General features: G+C 35.0%; 1 protein-coding gene across 1 annotated transcript in view; it reads left to right on the top strand.

Annotated features, from left to right (window-relative positions):
- FAM151B (family with sequence similarity 151 member B) overlaps positions 1 to 19662 on the top strand; it is a 37078-nt gene extending 17416 nt beyond the window's left edge. The window contains exon 7 of the mRNA XM_079145571.1: positions 17907 to 19662. Coding sequence (XP_079001697.1) covers positions 17907 to 18066 — 160 coding nt within the window. The 3' untranslated portion in view covers positions 18067 to 19662. The remainder of the gene's footprint in view (positions 1 to 17906) is intronic.
- The last annotated feature ends 567 nt before the right edge of the window (positions 19663 to 20229 follow it).

The raw sequence follows: 20229 nt of genomic DNA, 5'->3' as shown, positions 1-20229 counted from the left end.
GGTTAAAAAGTATATTCAAATATATATATTATATAGAGAGAGAGAGTGTGTGTGTTTTGTTGGAGATCAAACCAGGGCTTTACACATGCTAGGCAAGCACCCTACTGCTGAACTACATGTCCAGCCTCTAAATGTTTTATTGAAAAATTCAGTTTTATGAATGACATGTTCTTCATAGTAGCGAGCATAAAAGGCCAACACAAAATTAATATAATTATTTTTTAGACTTATGTAGTTACTCTGTCATTTTGTGGAGTAATAGAATCATTTTCATCCTCCCAAGTTTCTAATTTTGCAATTTGACTTGTTTTTCTGATTATCCTATAGAAAAAACTATAAAACATTTTTGTCATTCTTAGAGTCCTAGAGGGACTTATACTGTTTGAGATAGGAAGAAGTAGTAAATTTAAAATTTTGAAAATTAGGCAAATCACTGACATATTATTTATGTAGGCTGACAGTGGTTCAAGCAGCAAAATTTGATAAGATTTGACTAAGAAGACTGAAGGTTTAGAATTATCTTCATGGTGGCTATAACTGTTTTAATTTTGTTCCTAATAATTATCTCTTCTTGTCTAATGTTTGGGAGCTTGCATAAAAACAGCAGCCTTGTTTATCTTGATAACCATGAATCCTCAATATTTAGAACACTGCCTAGCACACTTCACAGGGATTTACTAAATACATGTTAAAGGGAAAAACCAAATGCTCATAGGCATCCTTTAATCATAGAGACTTAGAAGCTAGTGCCTTCTGGAGAGAGTGTTCTGGTGTTTAGTTATAAGCAGCAATGTTAAACAAAGAGTCTTAGAGGTTAGTTTGATTACTCTGGTGTCAGGTGCTGCATAAATCATTTTGTGGCATTCTCTAATGTCATTGCTACATGATACAGTACAAATACAATACAAATATATACAATACAATATTTGTACAATACAATACAAATCTACAATATAAAATAGTATACTACAAAGATGTTATGGTTTGGATGTGAGGTGTCTCCAAAAGCTGATGTGTGAAGACAATGCAAGAAAGTTCAGAGAAGAAATGATTGGGTTAGGAAGACCTAAACCCAATCAGTGAATTAATCACCTGATGGGATTAATTGAGTGTTTAACTGAAGGCAGGTAGGTGTGATTGGAGAAGGTGTGGGGCACTGGGGGCAGGTCTTCGGGTTATATATTTGTATCTAGCAAGTGGCACCTCATTCTCTGCTGCCCAATCATCATGTGAGTGGCTTCCCTTGGTCACACTCTTCCACCATGATGTTCTACCTCCCTTGAGCCCTGAGGAATGGAGCCAAGCTGTCCATGGAATGAAACCTCTGAAATGTGAGCCCTGAAATAAACTTCATCCTCCATGATTGTGCTCACTGGGCTTTTAGTCATAGTGGCAAAAGAGCTGACTAAAACAAAAGAGGAGGGGCTTCTAGAGGAAGAACACTTCCCAGAAGATAAGCAGCAACTTCATCTTGAGTCAAACAATAGTGCACAGTACATGAATGAATTTTGTGATGTTGAGAAAGCCATTGAAGTAGGAATAATTCCTTCTTTGTCAGGGAACTGTAACGATGAACTGCCAATCTGTTTTTGCTTCTTGCTTAAGCAGTTGGTGAACTCATCCTGCTGTCGAAGCCATGAAGCTTGGTGAAGTTCCAATTCTTGACAGCATACCTGTTCAAGAACAGTTATTTGCCCTGCTGAGATGTCAAAGTTGCTACAGTTTTTTTTTTAATCTTAAGCAAACAAATATATAATCTTTTAAGATTTTTTTTTAGTTGTAGATGGACACAATATCTTTATCTTATGTGTTTATTTTTTATGCCATGCTGATGAATGAATCCAGTGCCTCACAGGTGCTAGGCAAGCATTCTACCACTGAGTTCCAACCCCAGCCCAAAACCTTCTTTTGACTCTCTACTATTCATATTATTGTATGTGCATAATGAGGACTTAGAGCTCAAGCAGGACCATGGCAGAGGTTCAATTCCCAGCCTTACACCTTTTCCTGGAAAACATCAAAAACACAAGGAGAATGACAATAACAACAAAATCTCATGTGCTGCATTATCAGCAAACCAGAAGGCAGAAAGAATAAAAGCCTCTGTGAATTTCTGATTGCTTGTAAATATTTACAGAAGCAATTGAGACCCATATAAGCTTTTATTAGAATCTTGGCCATCCAGCCAGAGTCTGTGTTTTCTTTTAATCTCTGCTCAATAAGTGTCCTTATGGGACCACATTTTGGCCAGCAAACATCTTATCTGTTCAAAACTTTTTTTTTTTTCCTTTTTCTTTCGACATTTGTGGGTTAGAATGGGAGTAAGATGATATATGTCAGCCTCCACTTACATGGATGAGAAGATTCTCAGAGTTGGTAGAGGAAAAAGATAGTATGGAACCCAAGCTCTGGATGACCATGGGAAAAGAACCAGCCACCTGAGTCCTCCTTCCTGCCTTTGGACAATTTGAGAGAGAAATGCAAATTCTGTCATGTCTAAGTCACTGTATTTTGAAATTTCTGTGTTAAAACAGCTTTGCCTCACTGGGGTGTGGTGGTGCACACCTGTAATCCCAGTGGTTGTATCCCAGTGGTTGAGGAGGCTGAGGCAGGAGGATTGTGAGTTCAAAGCCAACCTCGGTAACAGCACTAAGCAACCCTGTCTTTAAATAATACAAAATAGGACTGGGGATGTGGGCTGATGTGGTCGAGTGCCCCGAGTTCAATCCTTGGTACTCAAAAAAGAAAAGTAAAAGAAAACAGCTTCACCTGTGCTCTAAAGAACACACTGGCAGCTGGGTGTGGTATGGCACACCTGTGATCCTAGCAGCTGTGGAGGCGGATGCAGGAAGATCGCAAGTTCAAAGTCAACCTCAGCAATTTAGCGAGGCCCTACGCAACTCAACAAGACCCTGTCTCTAAATAAAGTATGAGGTTGGGGAGATAGCTCAGTTGGTAGAGTGCTTGCCTTGCAAGTACAAGGCCCTGGGTTCAATCCCCAGCACCAAAAAAAAAAAAAAAAAAAAAAAAAAAAAAAATAGTACCTATTAAAAAAAGGGCTGGGCTTGGGCTCAGTGGTTAAACACCTCAGGGTTCAATCCCTGGTACCACAACAAACAAACAAAAAACCCCACACTGGCTATTTTTGCTTGCTTTCCTCTTCTGGAAATCAGAATCAACTTGTTTGGTTCAAAAGTGAAAAATCCTGTTATTTTTTGAAGAGTAGTTTGAATTAACATAAAGAAAATTGAAGATTTATGTTAAGTCTCCCTAAGAACACATTAAGCATTTATTTGTACAGTTCTTTGTATTTCTTAAAAGTACTTATGCTTTTTTTTACTTCAGTGTTTCATATTGTTTATGAAGTTTATTCCTAATTATTTTAAGTTGCTATTTTAAATAGGTCCTTGGCAACCATTTTATCCTGTACCAGTTGTTTTTTATATATACAGTATACATTTTACCTAGGTTTTTGTGTGTATATATAAAGGTTATTTATTTCTGTAAATTCACATGTGACCTAATACATATACTAAATTTTCCTACTCATTTTAAAAAGTCTTTCAAATGACTTTTCATGAATTTTCTGAGCAAAAAATTATATCCTCTTCTATCACTGTTAATTTTACCTGTTCCCTTTCAACTTTTTAAACCTCTAAAAATTTCTTTTTCTTTTTTTTTTAATTCATTTTTATTGTAAACAAATGGGATACATCTTGTTTCTCTGTTTGTACATGAACTAGAGGCATACCATTTGTGTAATCATACATTTACCTAGGGTAATAGTTTTTGATTCATTCTGTTATTTCCCCCATCCCTCCCACCCCTCTTATCCCTCTATAGAGTCCCTCCTTCCTCCATTCCTGCCCCCTTCCTACCCCCTATATGTGTCATCATCTGCTTATCAGTGAGATCATCCATCTTTTGGTTTTTTGAGATTGGCGTATCTCACTTAGCATGATATTCTCCAATTTCATCCATTTGGCTGCAAATGCCATAATTTTATTATTCTTTATGGCTGAGTAATATTCCATGGTATGTATGTATGTATATATATATATATATATATATACACACACACACACACACACACACACCACAATTTCTTTATCAATTCATCAATTGAGGGGCATTTAGGTTGGTTCCACAATATCTGGCTATGTGAATTGAGCAGCTATGAACATTGTTGTGGCTATATTTCTGTAGTATGCTGATTTTAAGTCCTTTGGGTATAGGCCGAGGAGTGAGATAGCTGGGTCAAACGGTGGTTCCATTCCAAGTTTTCTAAGGATCTCCACACTGCTTTCCAGAGTGGCTGTGCTAATTTGCAGCCCCATTAGCAATGTATGAGTGTACCTTTTTCCCCACATCCTCTCGAACACCTATTGTTGCTTGTATTCTTGATAATCGCCATTCTAATTGGGGTGAGATGAAATCTTAGGGTAGTTTTGATTTGCATTTCTCTTGTTACTAAAGATGTTGAACATTTTTTCATATGTTTGTTGACTGCTTGTAGATCTTCTGTGAAGTGTCTGTTCATATCCTTAGCCCATTTGTTGATTGGGTTATTTGTATTCTTGGTGTAGAGTTTTTTGAGTTCTTTATATATTCTGGAAATTAGTGCTCTATCTGAAGTATGAGTGGCAAAGATTTTCTCCCACTCTGTAGGCTCTCTCTTTGCATTGCTGATAGTTTCCTTTGCTGAGAGAAAGCTATTTAGTTTGAATCTGTCCCAGTTATTGATTCTTGGTTTTATTTCTTGTGCTATGGGAGTCCTGTTAAGGAAGTCTGATCCTAAGCCAACATGTTGAAGATTTGGACCTACTTTTTCTTCTATAAGATGCAGGGTCTCTGGTCTGATTTCAAGGTCCTTGATCCATTGTGAGTTGAGTTTTGTGCAGGGTGAGAGATAGGGATTTAGTTTCATTCTGTGGCATATGGATTTCCAGTTTTCTCAGCACCATTTGTTGAAGAGGCTATCTTTTCTCCATTGCATATTTTTGGCCCCTTTGTCTAGTATGAGAAAATTGTATTTATTTGTGTCCGTGTCCTCTATTCTGTACCATTGATCTACCTGTCTATTTTGGTACCAATACCATGCCATTTTTGTTACTATTGCTTTGCAGTATAGTTGAAGTTCTGCTGTTACGGTACCCCCTGCTTCACTCTTCCTGCTAAGGATTGCTTTAGCTATTCTGGGTTTCTTATTCTTCCAGATGAATTTCATGATTTCTTGTTCTATTTCTGTAAGGTATGTCATTGGGATTTTAATTGGAATTGCATTGAATCTGTATAGCACTTTTGGTAGTATGGCCATTTTGACAATATTAGTTCTGCCTATCCAAGAGCATGGGAGATCTTTCCATCTTCTAAGGTTTTCTTTAATTTCTTTCTTTAGTGTTCTGTAGTTCTCATTGTAGAGGTCTTTCACCTCTTTTGTGAGATTGATTCCCAAGTATTTTATTTTTTTTTGAGGCTATTGTGAATGGGGTAGTTTTCCTAACTTCTCTTTCTGAAGATTCATCACTTATGTATAAAAATGCATTGGATTTATGAGCATTGATCTTGTAACCGGCTAAGTTACTGAATTCACTTATGAGTTCTAGGAGTTTTCTAGTGGAATTTTCTGGTTCTTCTAAATATATAATCATGTCATCAGCAAAGAGGGATAGTTTGAGTTCTTCTTTTCCTATTCACATCCCTTTAATTTCCTTGGTCTGTCTAATTGCTCTAGCTAGAGTTTTGAGGACAGTGTTGAATAGAAGTGGTGAAAGAGGGTATCCCTGCCTTGTTCCAGTTTTTAGGGGGAATGCTTTCAGTTTTTCACCATTTAGAATGATATTGGCCATGGGCTTAGCATAGATGGCCTTTACAATATTAAGGAATGTTCCCACTATCCCTATTTTTTCCAGTGTTTTGAGCATGAAGAGATGCTGTATTTTATCAAATGCTTTTTCTGCATCTATCGCAATAATCATGTGATTCTTGATTTTTAAGTCTTTGATATGGTGAATTACATTTATTGATTTCCGGATGTTGAACCAACCTTGCATCCTGGTGTAAAACCCACTTGATCCTGGTGCACTATCTTTTAAATATATTTTTGTATGCGATTTGCTAAGATTTTGTTGAGAATTTTTTCATCAATGTTCATTAAGGATATTGGTCTGAAATTTTCTTTCCTCACTGTGTCTCTGGTTTAGGTATCAGGGTGATATTGGCTTCATAGAATGAGTTTGGGAGGGTTCCCTCCTCTTCTATTTCATGTAATATTTTGAGAAGTATTAGAATGAGCTCTTCTTTAAAGGTTTTGTAGAACTCGGCTGAGAACCCATCTGGTCCCGGAATTTTCTTTGTTGGTAGGCTTTTGATGACTTCTTCTGTTTCATTACTTGAAATTGATCTATTTAAATTGTGTGTGTCCTCCTCGTTCAGCTTAGGTAATTCATATGTCTCTAGAAACCTGTTGATGTCTTCGAGATTTTCTATTTTGTTGGAGTATAGATTTTCAAAATAGCTTCTAATTATGTTTTGTATTTCAATCATGTCTGTTGTGATATTTCTTGTTCATTCAGAATTTTAGTAATTTGGGTTTTCTCTTTGTTAGTGTGGCTAAGAGTTTATTAATTTTGTTTATTTTTTCAAAGAACCAACTGTTTATTTTGTCAATTTTTCCGATTGTTTCTTTTGTTTCAATTTTGTTGATTTCAGCTCTGAGTTTAACTATTTCCTGTCTTCTAATACTTTTGGTGTTGCTATGTTCTTCTTTTTCTAGGGCTTTGAGCTGTAGTGTTAGGTCGTTTATTTGTTGATTTTTTTTCTTCTTTTATTGAATGTGCTCCTTGAAATAAAATTTCCTCTAAGAACTGCTTTCATAGTGTCCCAGAGATTTTGATATGTTGTTTCTTTGTTCTCATTTACCTCTAAGAATTTTTTAAATTTCCTTCCTGATGTCTTCTGTTATCCATTCATCATATAATAGCATATTATTTAATCTCCAGGTGTTGGAGTAGTTTCTGTTTTTCATTCTGTCATTTATTTCTAATTTCAATCCATTATGATCTGATAGAATACAAGGTACTATATCTTCTTGTATTTGCTAACAGTAGCTTTGTGGCATAATATATGGTCTATTTTAAGAAGGATCCATGTGCTGCTGAGAAGAAAGTGTATTCACTCTTTGTTGGATGGTATATTCTATAAATGTCCGTTAAATCTAAATTATTGATTGTGTTTTTGAGATCTATGGTTTCTTTGTTCAATTTTTGTTTGGAGGATCTGTCCAGTGGTGAGAGAGGTGTGTTAAAATCACCTAGTATTATTGTGTTGTGGTCTATTTGATTTCTGGCATTGAGAAGGATTTATTTGCCATATATGGATGAGCCACTGTTTGGGGCATAGACATTTATGATTGTTGTGTCTTGCTGATTTATGCTTCCCTTAAGCAGTATGAAATGTCCTTCTTTAACCCTTCTGACTAACTTTGGCTTGAAGTCCACATTATCTGATATGAGGATGGATACTCTGGCTTTTTTGCTGTGTCCATGTGCATGGTATGTTTTTCCCCATCCTTTTACTTTTAGTCTGTGGTTATCTCTTTCTATGAGATGAGTCTCTTGCAGGCAGCAAATTGTTGGATCTTTCTTTTTAATCCAATCTGCCAGTCTATGTCTTTTGATTGATGAGTTCAGGCCATTAACATTCAGGGTTATGATTGAGATATGATTTGTATTTCCTGTCATTTGGCTCATTTTTTTTTTTTTGACATGACTTGATTTCTCCTTTATTTGGTTGTTCCTTTAGGGTAATTCTTCCCTTTGCTGATTTATATCATTGTTTTTCATCTCTTCCTCATGGAATATTTTGCTGAGAATGTTCTGTAATGCCAGCTTTCTTTTTGTAAATTCTTTTAGCTTTTGTTTATCACGGAAGGATTTTATTTCATCATCAAATCTGATAAGTTTTGCTGGGTATAAGATTCTTGGTTAGCATCCATTTTCTTTCAGAGCTTGAAAAATGTCATTCCAGGCCCTTCTAGCTTTTAGGGTCTGGATTGAAAAATCTGCTGATATCTGTGTTGGTTTCCCCCTGAATGTAATTTGATTCTTTTTCTCTCACAGCCTTTAAAATTCTGTCTTTATTTTGTATGTTAGGCATTTTCATTATAATGTGCCTTGGTGTGGGTCTATTATAATTTTGTGTATTTGGAGTCCTATAAGCCTCTTGTACTTGATTTTCCATTTCATTCTTCAGATTTGGGAAATTTTCTGATATTATTTCATTGAATAGATTGTTTATTCCTTTGGTTTGTTTCTCTAAGCCTTCCTCAATCCCGATAATTCTTAAATTTGGCCTTTTCATGATATCCCATAATTCTTGTAGATTCTGTTCATGATTTCTTACCGTCTTCTCTGTTTGGTCAACTTTGTTTTCAAGATTAAATATTTTATCTTCAATGTCTGAGGTTCTGTCTTCCAGGTGTTCTATACTATTGATTATGCTTTCTATAGAGTTTTTAATTTTGTTTATTGTTTCCTTCAAGGATTTGTTTTTTTTTTCATTATCTCTAAATCTTTATTGAAACGATCTTTTGCTTCCTGTATTTGCTCTTTTAACTGTCGATTGGTGCAATCATTCAATGCCTCATTTGCCCTTTCATCTTCTCGTTTGCTTCTCTGATCATTTTGATTATGTACATTCTGAACTCCCTTTCTGACATTTCTTCTGCCATGCTGTCATTGGATATTATTGCTATACCATCTAGGTTTGTTTGGGACATTTTCTTCCCTTGTTTTCTCATATTGTTCAGGTATCTACCCCTCTAGTAGTGAAACTCTGGGATATTGCAGATTTCCTCTATTGACGAATATTGTCTCTGTAGATTTCCAGTGACTCACTTCTTAGCCTTCAGTAGCCTGAAGTCTTGGAGGAACTTGATAATGTGGTGCTCCACTAGGAAGCTGGCCTACTAAGGATGGTGGTCTTCAGGTGGGGTATATTCCCCAGGGGCTCTGAGTTGGTCCCGAGTCTCTTAGTACTTCCTCTTTTTGGCTCCTGGGTCTTGTCAAAGTTCCTCTAGCCTCCTGTAGGTTCTCAGGAAGGGAGTTGCCCTTCCAGTGATGATGGCCACGCCCTCAGGAGTAATTCAAATGGCCTGCACCAGCCTATAAATAAGCCTCTGGCTAACTCTGTGATGGCGACAAACCTCAAACCTCGGCGGCGTGGTGGTCGGGTGGGGTTGTTCAGTGGTGGCGTCTGTATTTGGCCTGGTGGTTGGGTGGGTTGGCTACCTGTCGCCAGCTCCGCAAGGCAGGTGGGTTGGGTGCCCGCCTGCTACCTCCGCGATGCAAGCAGCCTGACTCACCCGTCAGCTCCGACTAGGACCAACCAGTGATGGCACCAACCTGGTTGCAGGGGTCAGGCAGGGTTGCTCAGTTATGACGTCTGTTCTTGGCCTGCTGGTTGGGCGAGTTATCTGCCAGATGCTTACTTCCGTGATGTAGGTGGCCTGACTCAGCCGCCAGCCCGCTCCCGACTGCCACCAACCAGTCTCTTTTTCTTTTCTAGGTATGTTGCTTAGTACCTCTAAAACAGATTCTCACTAGGGGCAGTTTAATTCTCCAGCAGACAGTGCCTGAGGACATTTTCAGTTGTCAGACCTTGTGTGTGTGACAGGGGCAGGGATTCCATAGACTTCTAGTGATAGAGGCCAAGGTGCTTCTCTGAATACCCTATATTACACAGGACAGCCCCCCGCAGCAGGCAGTAGTGTCAAGATTGAGAACTCTATTCAATCCCCAGCACCACAAAAATAAATAAATAAATAAATAAATAAAAAGATTGAGAACTCTCGAAAAGTATTAAATAATAGTATTGCTAGTAGATGTACACATCTCTCTACCTTTAATGCAAAAGTTTTTAGTATAGTGATGCAGTCTAAGGAAATATCTATTCCTATGGATATTGAATTTTACTAAATACCTTTCTAATTTGTATAAAAATACTTATGTTTTCTCTACATCTATTAATGAGATAAATCATCTTGATATTTCATAATATTTAACCATGCTTGCATTTCACCACTTTATTATGATATATCAGTCTTTTAATTTGCTACTCAATTTAATTGCTAATATTTTAATTAGGATTTTTGCTTTAGGAAGTGGACTTAGTCTGTAATTTTTTTTTCCTTTCTCAGTTTTAGGTATGAATGTCATACACATTTCATAAAATAACCTAGGGACCTTTACCTTTATATGTATTAAAGTCATAGTGAAATGGCCTGTACCTTTGTTTTGGTAAATGCCACAGTAAAGTCATCTAAACCTGATGCTTTGGGGAAAACTTAACTTAAATGACCTTTCTGTTTTTTCCCCCTTTAGTGGTACTGGTGATTGAACCTAGGGCCTTGCGCTTGCTAGACACTGAGCTATATCCCCATCCCTTTTTAACTTCTTATTTTGAGACAGGGTGTCACTAAGTTGTCTAGGCCAGCCTTGAATTTGTAATCCTCCTGCCTCAGTCATCTGAGTAAATAAGATTACTGGCATGTGCCACCAGGCCCAGCTTTCTTTTCTTGGTAAATGATTTGTTTCTGTTTTCTATCTGTTTGGGAGCCAATTTTCACAAATTATATTTTCCTAGAAAATTGTTTGTTTCATCCAGGTTTTTAAATTTGTTTAGATATGGTTGACTGAAGTACAGTTTATCACTCTCTACTTCCAAGTCTTTAAGATAATTCCTGGGGCTCAGGAATTTAGCTCAGTGGCAGAGCGCTTGCCTTGCACGGGCAAGGCCCTGAGTTCGGTCCTCGGCCCTGAAAAAAAAAAAAAAAGATAATTCACTTAATTTGTTTGAGTTTTTTCCACTTGTGTCTTGATTAGATGATGTGATTTTTTTTTTTTTTTTTGAGAAGTAACTCTTGGATTTATTTATTAATTTTTGATTTTTTATCATTTAACAAAAATTCTGCTTTCTCTAGTTTCTGTTCATTTCTTGCTTTAGATGCTTAGCTTGCTTATATTCATTTTTATAATTGGTAATATATTTATAGTTATTAATTATACTTATCAGTGTAAGCATTTAAGACTGTCCTTTTTTCCTCTGCCCATTGCTTTAGTTGTATCCTATCACCGTTAAGTAGCTTTTCATTTTATTCATTTATAAATATTCTGTAGTTGTGACTTTTGTCTCAGAAGTTAGTTCAAGGAAATTTTTAGGCATCTAAGTGGTAGAATTTTTTCATTTTGCCTGTTAAATTTCTATCTTCCTTGTCTTGTAATCATATAGTGTTTGTGTTTATGCTTTGTATACTTCATTGATGATCAGTTTACTATAAATCTCTGGATTTATTTCTGGGCTTGGTCTGTTCCTTTGGTGCATGTGTGTGTCTGTTTTATGCTAATGCCATACTAGTTTGATTATTGTAGATTATTTTGTAACATAATTTAAATTAATTTTCTGTGAAGTAATTTTAGGCATCTGCCTGTAGTTTTTTGAGGATTTTTTTCATTTATATTCACATAATTTAATGTGATTTTAAGTTAGGAGTCTTGTGCCTCCGATTTTATTCTTTTTGCTCAAGATTGCTTTGGCTGTTTGAGTCTTCCATGGTTTCACATGAATTTTAGAATTGTTCTATTCTTGTGAAAGATGCCATTGGTATTTCAGTAGGAATTTCTTTGATTGCTTTGAGTAGTATAGACATTTTAAAAATATTAATTCTGCTAGTCCCTGAACACAAGATATCTTTCTATTTATTCATTAGTGCTTTATAGTTTTCAGTCTATAGATATTTCACCTTCTTTGTTAACTTTATTCCTAAGTGTTTTATTCTTTTTGATGTTCTTGTAGGTGAAATGTCTTTTTAAATTTCTTTTTTGGCCATTGTGTTGTTGGTATATAAAAATGGAACTGATTTTTTTACGTTGATTTTTGTATTCTATAACTTTATTAATTACTTCTAACAGCTTTTTGATGGAGTCTTTTAGGGTTTTATATTTATAAGATAATTTCATCTGAAAACACAATTTTATTTCTTCTTTTCCAACTTGGTGAGTTTTTAATTTATTTTTTTTTTCCTAATAGGTTTGATTAGAACTTCCAGTAATATGTTGAGAAGAACTAGTAAAAGTGGGCATCCTTGTCTTGCTCCTGTTCTTAGAGGAAGTATTTTCAGCTTTTCACTATTGAGTATGTTACCTATGTGTTTATCATATATGGCCTTTATTATGTTTAGAATTTTCCTCCTGTACTTAATTTGTTGAGTTTTAATCATGAAAGAATTTAAAATTTTGTTAAATACTTTTTCTACATCTATTGGAACAATTATATGATTATTATTCATTCTCTTAATGTGGCATGCCACATTTATTGATTGGCATTTTTTGAGCTGTCCTGCATCCCAGGAATAAAGACCACTTGATTGTGATATATGATGGTTTTAAAGTGCCGTTGGATTCAGTCTGCTTATATTTTTTTGAGAATTTTTCATTCACATTCCTCAGGGATATCAGCCCCGTAACATTCTTTTTTTATAGTATCATTTTCTAGCTTTGATATTAGGGTAATGTTGGCCTCATAAAATGAGTTTAAAGTATTCTCTCCTCTTTAATTTTCTGGTAAGAATTTGAGAAGAATTGACATTAATTCTTCCTAAAACATTTGATAGAATTCACCAGTTAAGACATCTAGTACTGTGGTTTTCTTTCTTGGGAGGCTTTTCCTTACTGATCTGATCTCCTTATTCATTACTGATGTATTGAGATTTTCTGTTTGTTCATGATTAAGTCTTGGTGGGTTGGATGTGTTTCTAGGACTGTATCCATTTCTTTTAGGTTATCCAATTTGTTGATGTATAATTGTAAATAGTAGTCTCTTATGATCTTTTGTATTTCTGTGGTATCAATTATAATGTCTCCTTTTTCATTTGTAAATTTTTTAAATTATAGACTCTCTTTTTCTTGGTTAGTTTAACTAAAGATTTGTCAATTTTAGCTTTTCAAAAACCAGCTCTTCATTTCATTTGTTTTTTTTTTAAGTCTTTACTTCATTTATTTCTACTCTAATCTATATTATCTCTTTTCTTCTGTTAACTTGTGCCTTACTTTGTTGTTCTTTTTCTCTATTTTGAGGTGAACAGTTAGGTTGTTTATTTAAGGTCTTTTTTTCTTAACCTAGGCATTATCTCTCCCTTCAGATCTATTAATATTTATTTTATGTATTTAGGTGCACCTCTGTTGTGTACATAAATATTTATAATTGTTATATCCTCTTGATGAATTGACTTTATCATTAAATAATGACCTCCTTTGTCTCAAGTGACACTCTGACTCAAGGCTTTTTTGTGTGATATAAGTATAGCTACCCTTGCTCTCTTTTGGTTGCCATTTTCTCGGAGTGTTTTTGTTTCATTTTGTTTTAATACCTTCACAATGTATCTGTCCTTAAAAATAAAGTGAATCTTTCACAGGCAGTATGTTTTTGGAGTATGTTTTGGGACTTGCTTTTTTATCTTTTCAATCACTTATGTCTTTCTATTAGAGAATTTAATCCATTTGTTTTGAAGTAATTATTGGTAGTTAATAACTTACTATTGTTTTGTTAATTGTTTCCTGACTGGTTTTTATTACTTTATTCCTTCTTCTCTTTGTCTTCCTTTGTGACTTTATTTCTCCTCAATGATATGTTTATATTCCTTTATCCTTTTGAATCTACTAGAAGTTTCTTCTTTGTGATTACCATGGGGCTTACATAAAATAACCCCCAGTTAGGGCAATCTGTTTTCGGGCTGGGTTTGTAACTCAGTGATAGAGCACTTGCCTAGCATGTGTGAGGCACTGGGTTTAATCCTTAGCATCACATAAAAATAAATAAGTAAGATAAAGGTTTGTGCTCATCTACAACTAAAAAAAAATTTTAAAAGAATAGTCTATTTTAAGCTGACAACAACTTAATTTCATTCACAACTTGCATCTTTTTATACTGCATATACATTAATAATTTTTGTAACTATATTTTTTACCTTTGTCTTTTATAAAGAGTTTTAAGTTATTTATGCATTATCATTGCATTTATGTACCATTATTCATATATCACCCACTGCAGTATTAAAGTATTTTGAATTTGACTAGATAAGTCAAGTAACAAAACACCTTTACCAGTAAGTTTTATATATTCATGTTACTCTTTAACATCTTCTCATTTCAACTTGAAAAATTTCCTTTGGCATTTCTTATGAAACTGGTCCAGTGATAATGAACTGCCTTAGCTTTTATTCAGTCTGAGGAAGTATCTCTCCCTCAGTTCTGAAAAATAGCTTCACTGGATGTAGTATTCCTGCTTGGTAGTTTTTGTCTCTTAGCAGTTTAAATTCATCATCCCACTCTCCTAGCCTGCAAGGATGCTACTGAGAAATCCATAGATAACCTTTATAGGGTTTCCCTTATATGTGACAAGTAGCTTTAGTCTTCCTACTTTCAAAATTCTCTACCTGTGACTTTTGCTAATTTGATTATTACATGTTTCAGTGTAATCTCCTTTAGGTTGATCCTATGTAAAGAACTTTGAGCTTCATGAATCTGAGTGTCCATATCTTCCAAATATTTGGAAGTTTTCAGCCATTATTTCTTTAAATAATCTTTCTTTCTCTTTCTCTTCTCCTTCTTGGACCTCCATAATCCCATTAATCCCATATATTGGTTGCTTGAAAGTGTCCCATTAATCCCATATATTTTCTTCACACTTCTTTTCATTTTTTCTTTCTTTTGTCTTTGAGTTGATAATTTCAAATGCCCTGTCTTTGAATTCACAGATTTTTTGTTCTACTCAAGTCTGCTATTGAAGCTCTATACTGTATTTTTCTCATCATTCATTTTATTATTCAGCTCCAGGATTTGTTTGGTTCTTTATTATTTCTATCTTTTTGCTGAGCTTCTAATTTTGTTTACTTGTTATTTTCCTGATTTCATTCTCTGTATTTTCTTGTAGCTTGCTGAGCTTCCATGAAACAGTTGTTTTTGCTTTTTCATCAGTTATTTCATAGATCTCCATTTCTTTGAAGTGGGTTACAAGAAGAATATTGTGTTCCTTTGGTAATGTTTCCATGTTTTTTTTTGTTTTCCTTGAAATCTTACTTTACTTCTTCACATCTCTAGAAGCAATTGCCTTCTTCGGTTCTGCTGAGCTTCAGGACAGAAAGACCTTAACTAGGCAATCTGGGTTGAGACTCTGGGATCTTTAATACATTTTCTCTGAATGCATCTGTTCTTCTCTTATTCTGACTTTTATGCCTGCTCTTGAACCTGAAAAGCCAGGCTTGGTGCTAAAAGCCTCCCATTCTTTTTCTCTAGTGCACTGTTCTAAAATGTCCAAGAGTAAACACATTTTCCCAGTCCAGCATTCACACTGACTGTTTACATGGCATGATCTGCAGAGGTTTACACCCACCATCGGTGAGAATGTGCATAGGACATGGGGATAGAGGTCATGGAATGTAGGGGGTGTATTTGGGTCAATTGAGCATCCACAAGTTATACATTCTACAAGATAATATAGGTATGGCTCCTGGTGGAATCTGTGACATGGTTAGTAGAAACTGTGATCCTTTGTTCAGTACCAAAGTTTGGTTACCATGAGCCCTCACCATTTTTCCCTGTTCCTACTTGCCCCCACACTAATTAGCCATGCTGTTTCCCTCAGTGATCTTGGTCTTCTTTCGTGGACCTCCAGGACATCATGCCACATGTCTAGGGACACTGGGTGGCTGGCTCACTCTGCTCTATTCTTCCATGTCCATAGGAGAAAACATAAGCCAAGGAAGTCTCTTTTCACACTGAGCTAGGTTGCCTTGGGGAGGAGTGATGTGGGTAAAATGAAACTGTTCTCTTTATACCTCTTCAATGTATCTCTTCTCAGATTTGTGTGTGTGTGTCTGTCCGCGGGTGCACTGTGCTCCCACGGGTGTGGTGAGACCTCTTTGCTGAACTCCGAGGCTCCTACAAAGGTACTATTTTCTATGGGTGATTATCAAAATCATTGTTTCTTTGGAGAATGAGGACTGCACTCTTCTATGTTGCTGGTATCACATGTGTCTGTCTTGTTGCTCATTGACTATAACTAGTAGTATGCCTCTAGCTGCAGTTGAAGCTGGAAACTGTGACTTTTATTTTATATGACTATGTGTATAGATAAAATTCTGGGATTTGTTATATTAAAAAAAAAAGGAAAATGGATATTGAGTAAAACTACTAGTTTCTGTCACACAATTACATGCTGTTTCTTTCATGCCTTTTTGTGGTCTTTCAGAATTATTTTTAATATAATCATTTAAATAAGTAATACATAGGTTCAAAAACCAAATAAACAAAGGCTTACACTGTGAAAATCCTCTCTCCCATCTACCTAGTTCTCCTGCCCAATCTCACTAACCACAGTAGTCAGCTTCTTGTTAACCACAGTTATTAGTTTCTTCATGCGTATACGAGGAAAATATGAATGTAAATTCTTATTTTTCCCTCCTTTTAAATTAAGAGACCTACTTTATGCACCTTGTTTCTTGAAGTACGAGGAGGAGGAAAGGAAAAGGAGCCATGCAGGAGAGGAGGCTGAGATGGAGCAGGGACGCACAGGTGCCTCCTTAGTGGATGGCCATGTACTATTTCTAGATTTTTATTTTTGCTACACTGACATTCATTTTATAATGATTTGTTAAAATCTACATTTATGTTTTATGTACCATGCATGTTTTTTCACAATAAAAAGTTTTAATAAATGAAGCCTGTGACTTGATTTGAATGAATACAATTTAATACACCCTTTGGCAATTTTATTTTTCCCATTTTAGTTTAAGTACAATGGAGGAATATTAAATGAAGCAAAATAAACTGGAAAGCTCTTCTTTTAACCTAAATGATCATTTCTGTGTCTTTTTATAAGGCTTGTCACCATGGTGCCCATAAATTGATTCCATTTTAGCAAAAAAATAAAGATTTCAAAACTAATTTTCATTTTTTCTTTTCTGAGATCTTTGATGTAGTTTAAAATTCTTTTTGGTTTGATGTACGATGCTTCTATGGAACAAAATTCAACGTACTTTCTTTTGTTATATTTCCAAAATGGTGTCACTCTTCTTAGGGGCAGGAATGTGTCAATGTAAGACCACATGCCTCAGTCATTTCTTACGATTAGTAGAAAAAATGCTTTAGAGATTTTCCCCTCAATTCTGACATGTTTATGAGAAAATGAATATGAAACTACTTAACAGCTTTGCATTTCCCCAGACTCTAATGCAGTCGTGGTAGTATCACTAGAAGAAATGAAAATGTGGAGTGCAAATAACATTTAGATTCTGAGCATATTCATGTCTATACAAATTTGCATATGTTATTGTTTTTTAACTCCTAAGAAATCGATATGAATTCATTCTGTTTGTTAGTAGCAGCTCTTGGCATTCTCACAGTTCATACAAACCCCGCAAGAGGGATAGTGAGTGGGTTGACTCTAAGTGACTGTTGGGAATGTCAGTGACCGTTATGCTCTCTTCCAGGTGCGCTTTGCACTCTTTCCAGGTCACAGATGAAATCTGTATGTGGGGGGATGGATTCCTTGATCAGCAACATGGTCTCTTTGGTTCCTTTTCCCCAAATTGGACCCATATTCATGGCCATCAGTGTGGGTTTCTAAAGCCATTTAATTCATATAGAGCAGTGACATAATTTAGACAATATCAGTGTGAATTATTTTTTGTCTCTAGTCTCTTTGATATTGATGAAGGAATGGAATAGGAAAATATTCGTTATACTTTCACTAATTAATTTTTTTCAAATGTGAGTATTCTTATTGAAGTTTTTCATCTCTGTTTCTTATTTTCATTTTTAACCATATAGTTCTGTTTTATTTTAATACAGGTACAGCCTGACTCTTTGGACTGGAAAAAATGATAACTATTCCATTGAAGATTTACTTTATATTCGAGACCATTTTGATAAAAATCAAGTTTTCTATGACATTTTGGAACCACAAAACCATGAATTTAAACAGGCCATTGGAATCAAAGTGACTCTCTAAGAAAAACATTCTTCTAAAGTATTTTCTGTGTTTTGGTATTATAAGCCTCTGCTTTGGTCTGAATTAATTGCCATATCATGATTATTGGCTTGTGCTCAATTTATCTAATTAAAAAGTATTTATTATATGCTTACTCTGTTATACATATATCCTTATAATGCTTCATTTATATAAAACATTTGGTAAGAAGAGACTTCAGTCAGCTTACTATACTAATAATTTACCAAATGTCTCCATAGCTAGATTATAAATTTCTTCACAATAAAGGTGCCTACATCTGTATCCCTTGCCCTACTTGGCATGGTCCTGAGCAAGGCATTCAGAAAAATGTGTTGCTTCTTATTTTATTAAAACTTTATTTACCAGAGAATGTCCTAGGGTATATTTTGCCTTTTGTTTAATCAACCATTTTTCTCCCAGAAAATCAGTTAGTTCTGTATATAGAAAAGAGCTCTGGTTCTAAATGCAGACCGACTTTCTTTACAGCCCCATTTCTGTCCTTTACTAACCATAGACTTTGGGCAATCTTTAATATCACCAACTCTTAGCTTACTCATCCATAAAGTGGGGAGTAAAATGAGACTTCTCTCATGGAGTTGAGGATTAAGCAAGACTAACATAACACAGTCATCTAACTTAGTGCCCTCACACAGTCAATGCCCAACAGATATGTTTCTTAAAAAAAAAAGACTATATTTATGTACATTATAGATAGACAGCTCTAAGAGATACAACACAAAACACTGTAGACATAAATACTTAATTGTAATATTTCTACTTTAATGTTCATCTCCAGTTGAGCACAGTGCTATTTGTCATATAATATCTAAAACTTCATTTTCTGTGATTGTTTGCCAAAGGTGAAAGGTGCAATTTCATTTTAAAATCTTAACAATTGCAATAAAAATAATTTTAAAAATTACAGTAAAAATTTTGTTTTCTACAGTGACAAACATTACTTTTGTACAAAGACTTGACTTACTAAATAAACTGCATTTTGATGAAATTTTAAATAAAATTTATTTGTCCAGAAGGAATTGCTACTTGATTATCTTTGATAACATTTTAAAATATTAATATTATGATTCCTTTATATTGAGAAATCTATAAACCAAATGTCATTTGGATTAAGATGTAAAGGTGTTCTTTAAACTGTTCTCAGGAACAAAAAAGCACCTAAGGTAATTATAAAATGTGTTCTGTTAAAAGTAAATTTTGAATGGCTGTGCATATGGGAAAAGTAACCTTGAATCCCTACTTCACACCATGCACAAGTAATTTGAGATCTTAGGCCTAAACATGAAAGCTAAAACTACAAAGCATTTAGAAGAGAGTAAGAATTTTTTTGTGATTTTGGAGTAGGCAAAATGTTTTTCTTTTTAAATAACTCAGAAAGTACTAACTATGAAAGAAAAAAAATTGATAAATGAACTTATCAAAAATTTAAACCTTATCATAAAACCACCATTGACACACATCTGACAAGGGCTTATATTTAGAATATGTGAAGAATTTCTGTAAACTGATAAGAAAAAGTAAAAAAAAAAAAACTAGTGAGAAGTGAGAAAAGACTTGAAAAAATGCTTCACAAAAGAAGATATTCAAATGGCCAAAAGAATATGAACGGGTTTGCAATAACAGTACTCATCCAATAAAGGTAAATTTAAATTACAATGAAATACCATACACATCTACAAGGAAGGCTTGTGTGTGTGTGTACCAGAGATTGAACCCAGGGGCACTTAACCACTGAGCCACATCCCCAGCCCACCTTTTTATTATTATTTTATTTTGAGACAAGTTCTCTCTAAGTTGCTGAGGGCCTCACCACGTTGCTGAGTCTGGCTTTGAACTTGGGATCCTCCTGCACCAGGCTGGGCAGAAAGGCTAAGAAAATTAATGAGGACTGACAATGCCTTCTAGAAAAACAGGAAAGCAGTTTGGAAGTTTCTAATAAAGAGTATCTCTACCCAGGGACCAACCATTCTATCTATAGCATAAACTCAAGAGAAAAGAACTCATGTGCACATAAAAATAAAATCTATACAAGAATGTTCACAACAACTATATTCTTAGCCAAAAAACTAGAAATAACCAACTTTCCATCAACAAGAAAATTGCTAAATAATGACAGAATCACTAAAAAAGTTTGAACTGCTGATA

The sequence above is a fragment of the Sciurus vulgaris genome (assembly GCF_902686455.1).
Source record: "Sciurus vulgaris genome assembly, chromosome: 6".
Classification (NCBI taxonomy): Eukaryota; Metazoa; Chordata; class Mammalia; order Rodentia; family Sciuridae; genus Sciurus; species Sciurus vulgaris.
Note: the sequence above shows the minus strand (reverse complement) of the source record. Positions and strands in the feature narration are given on the sequence as shown.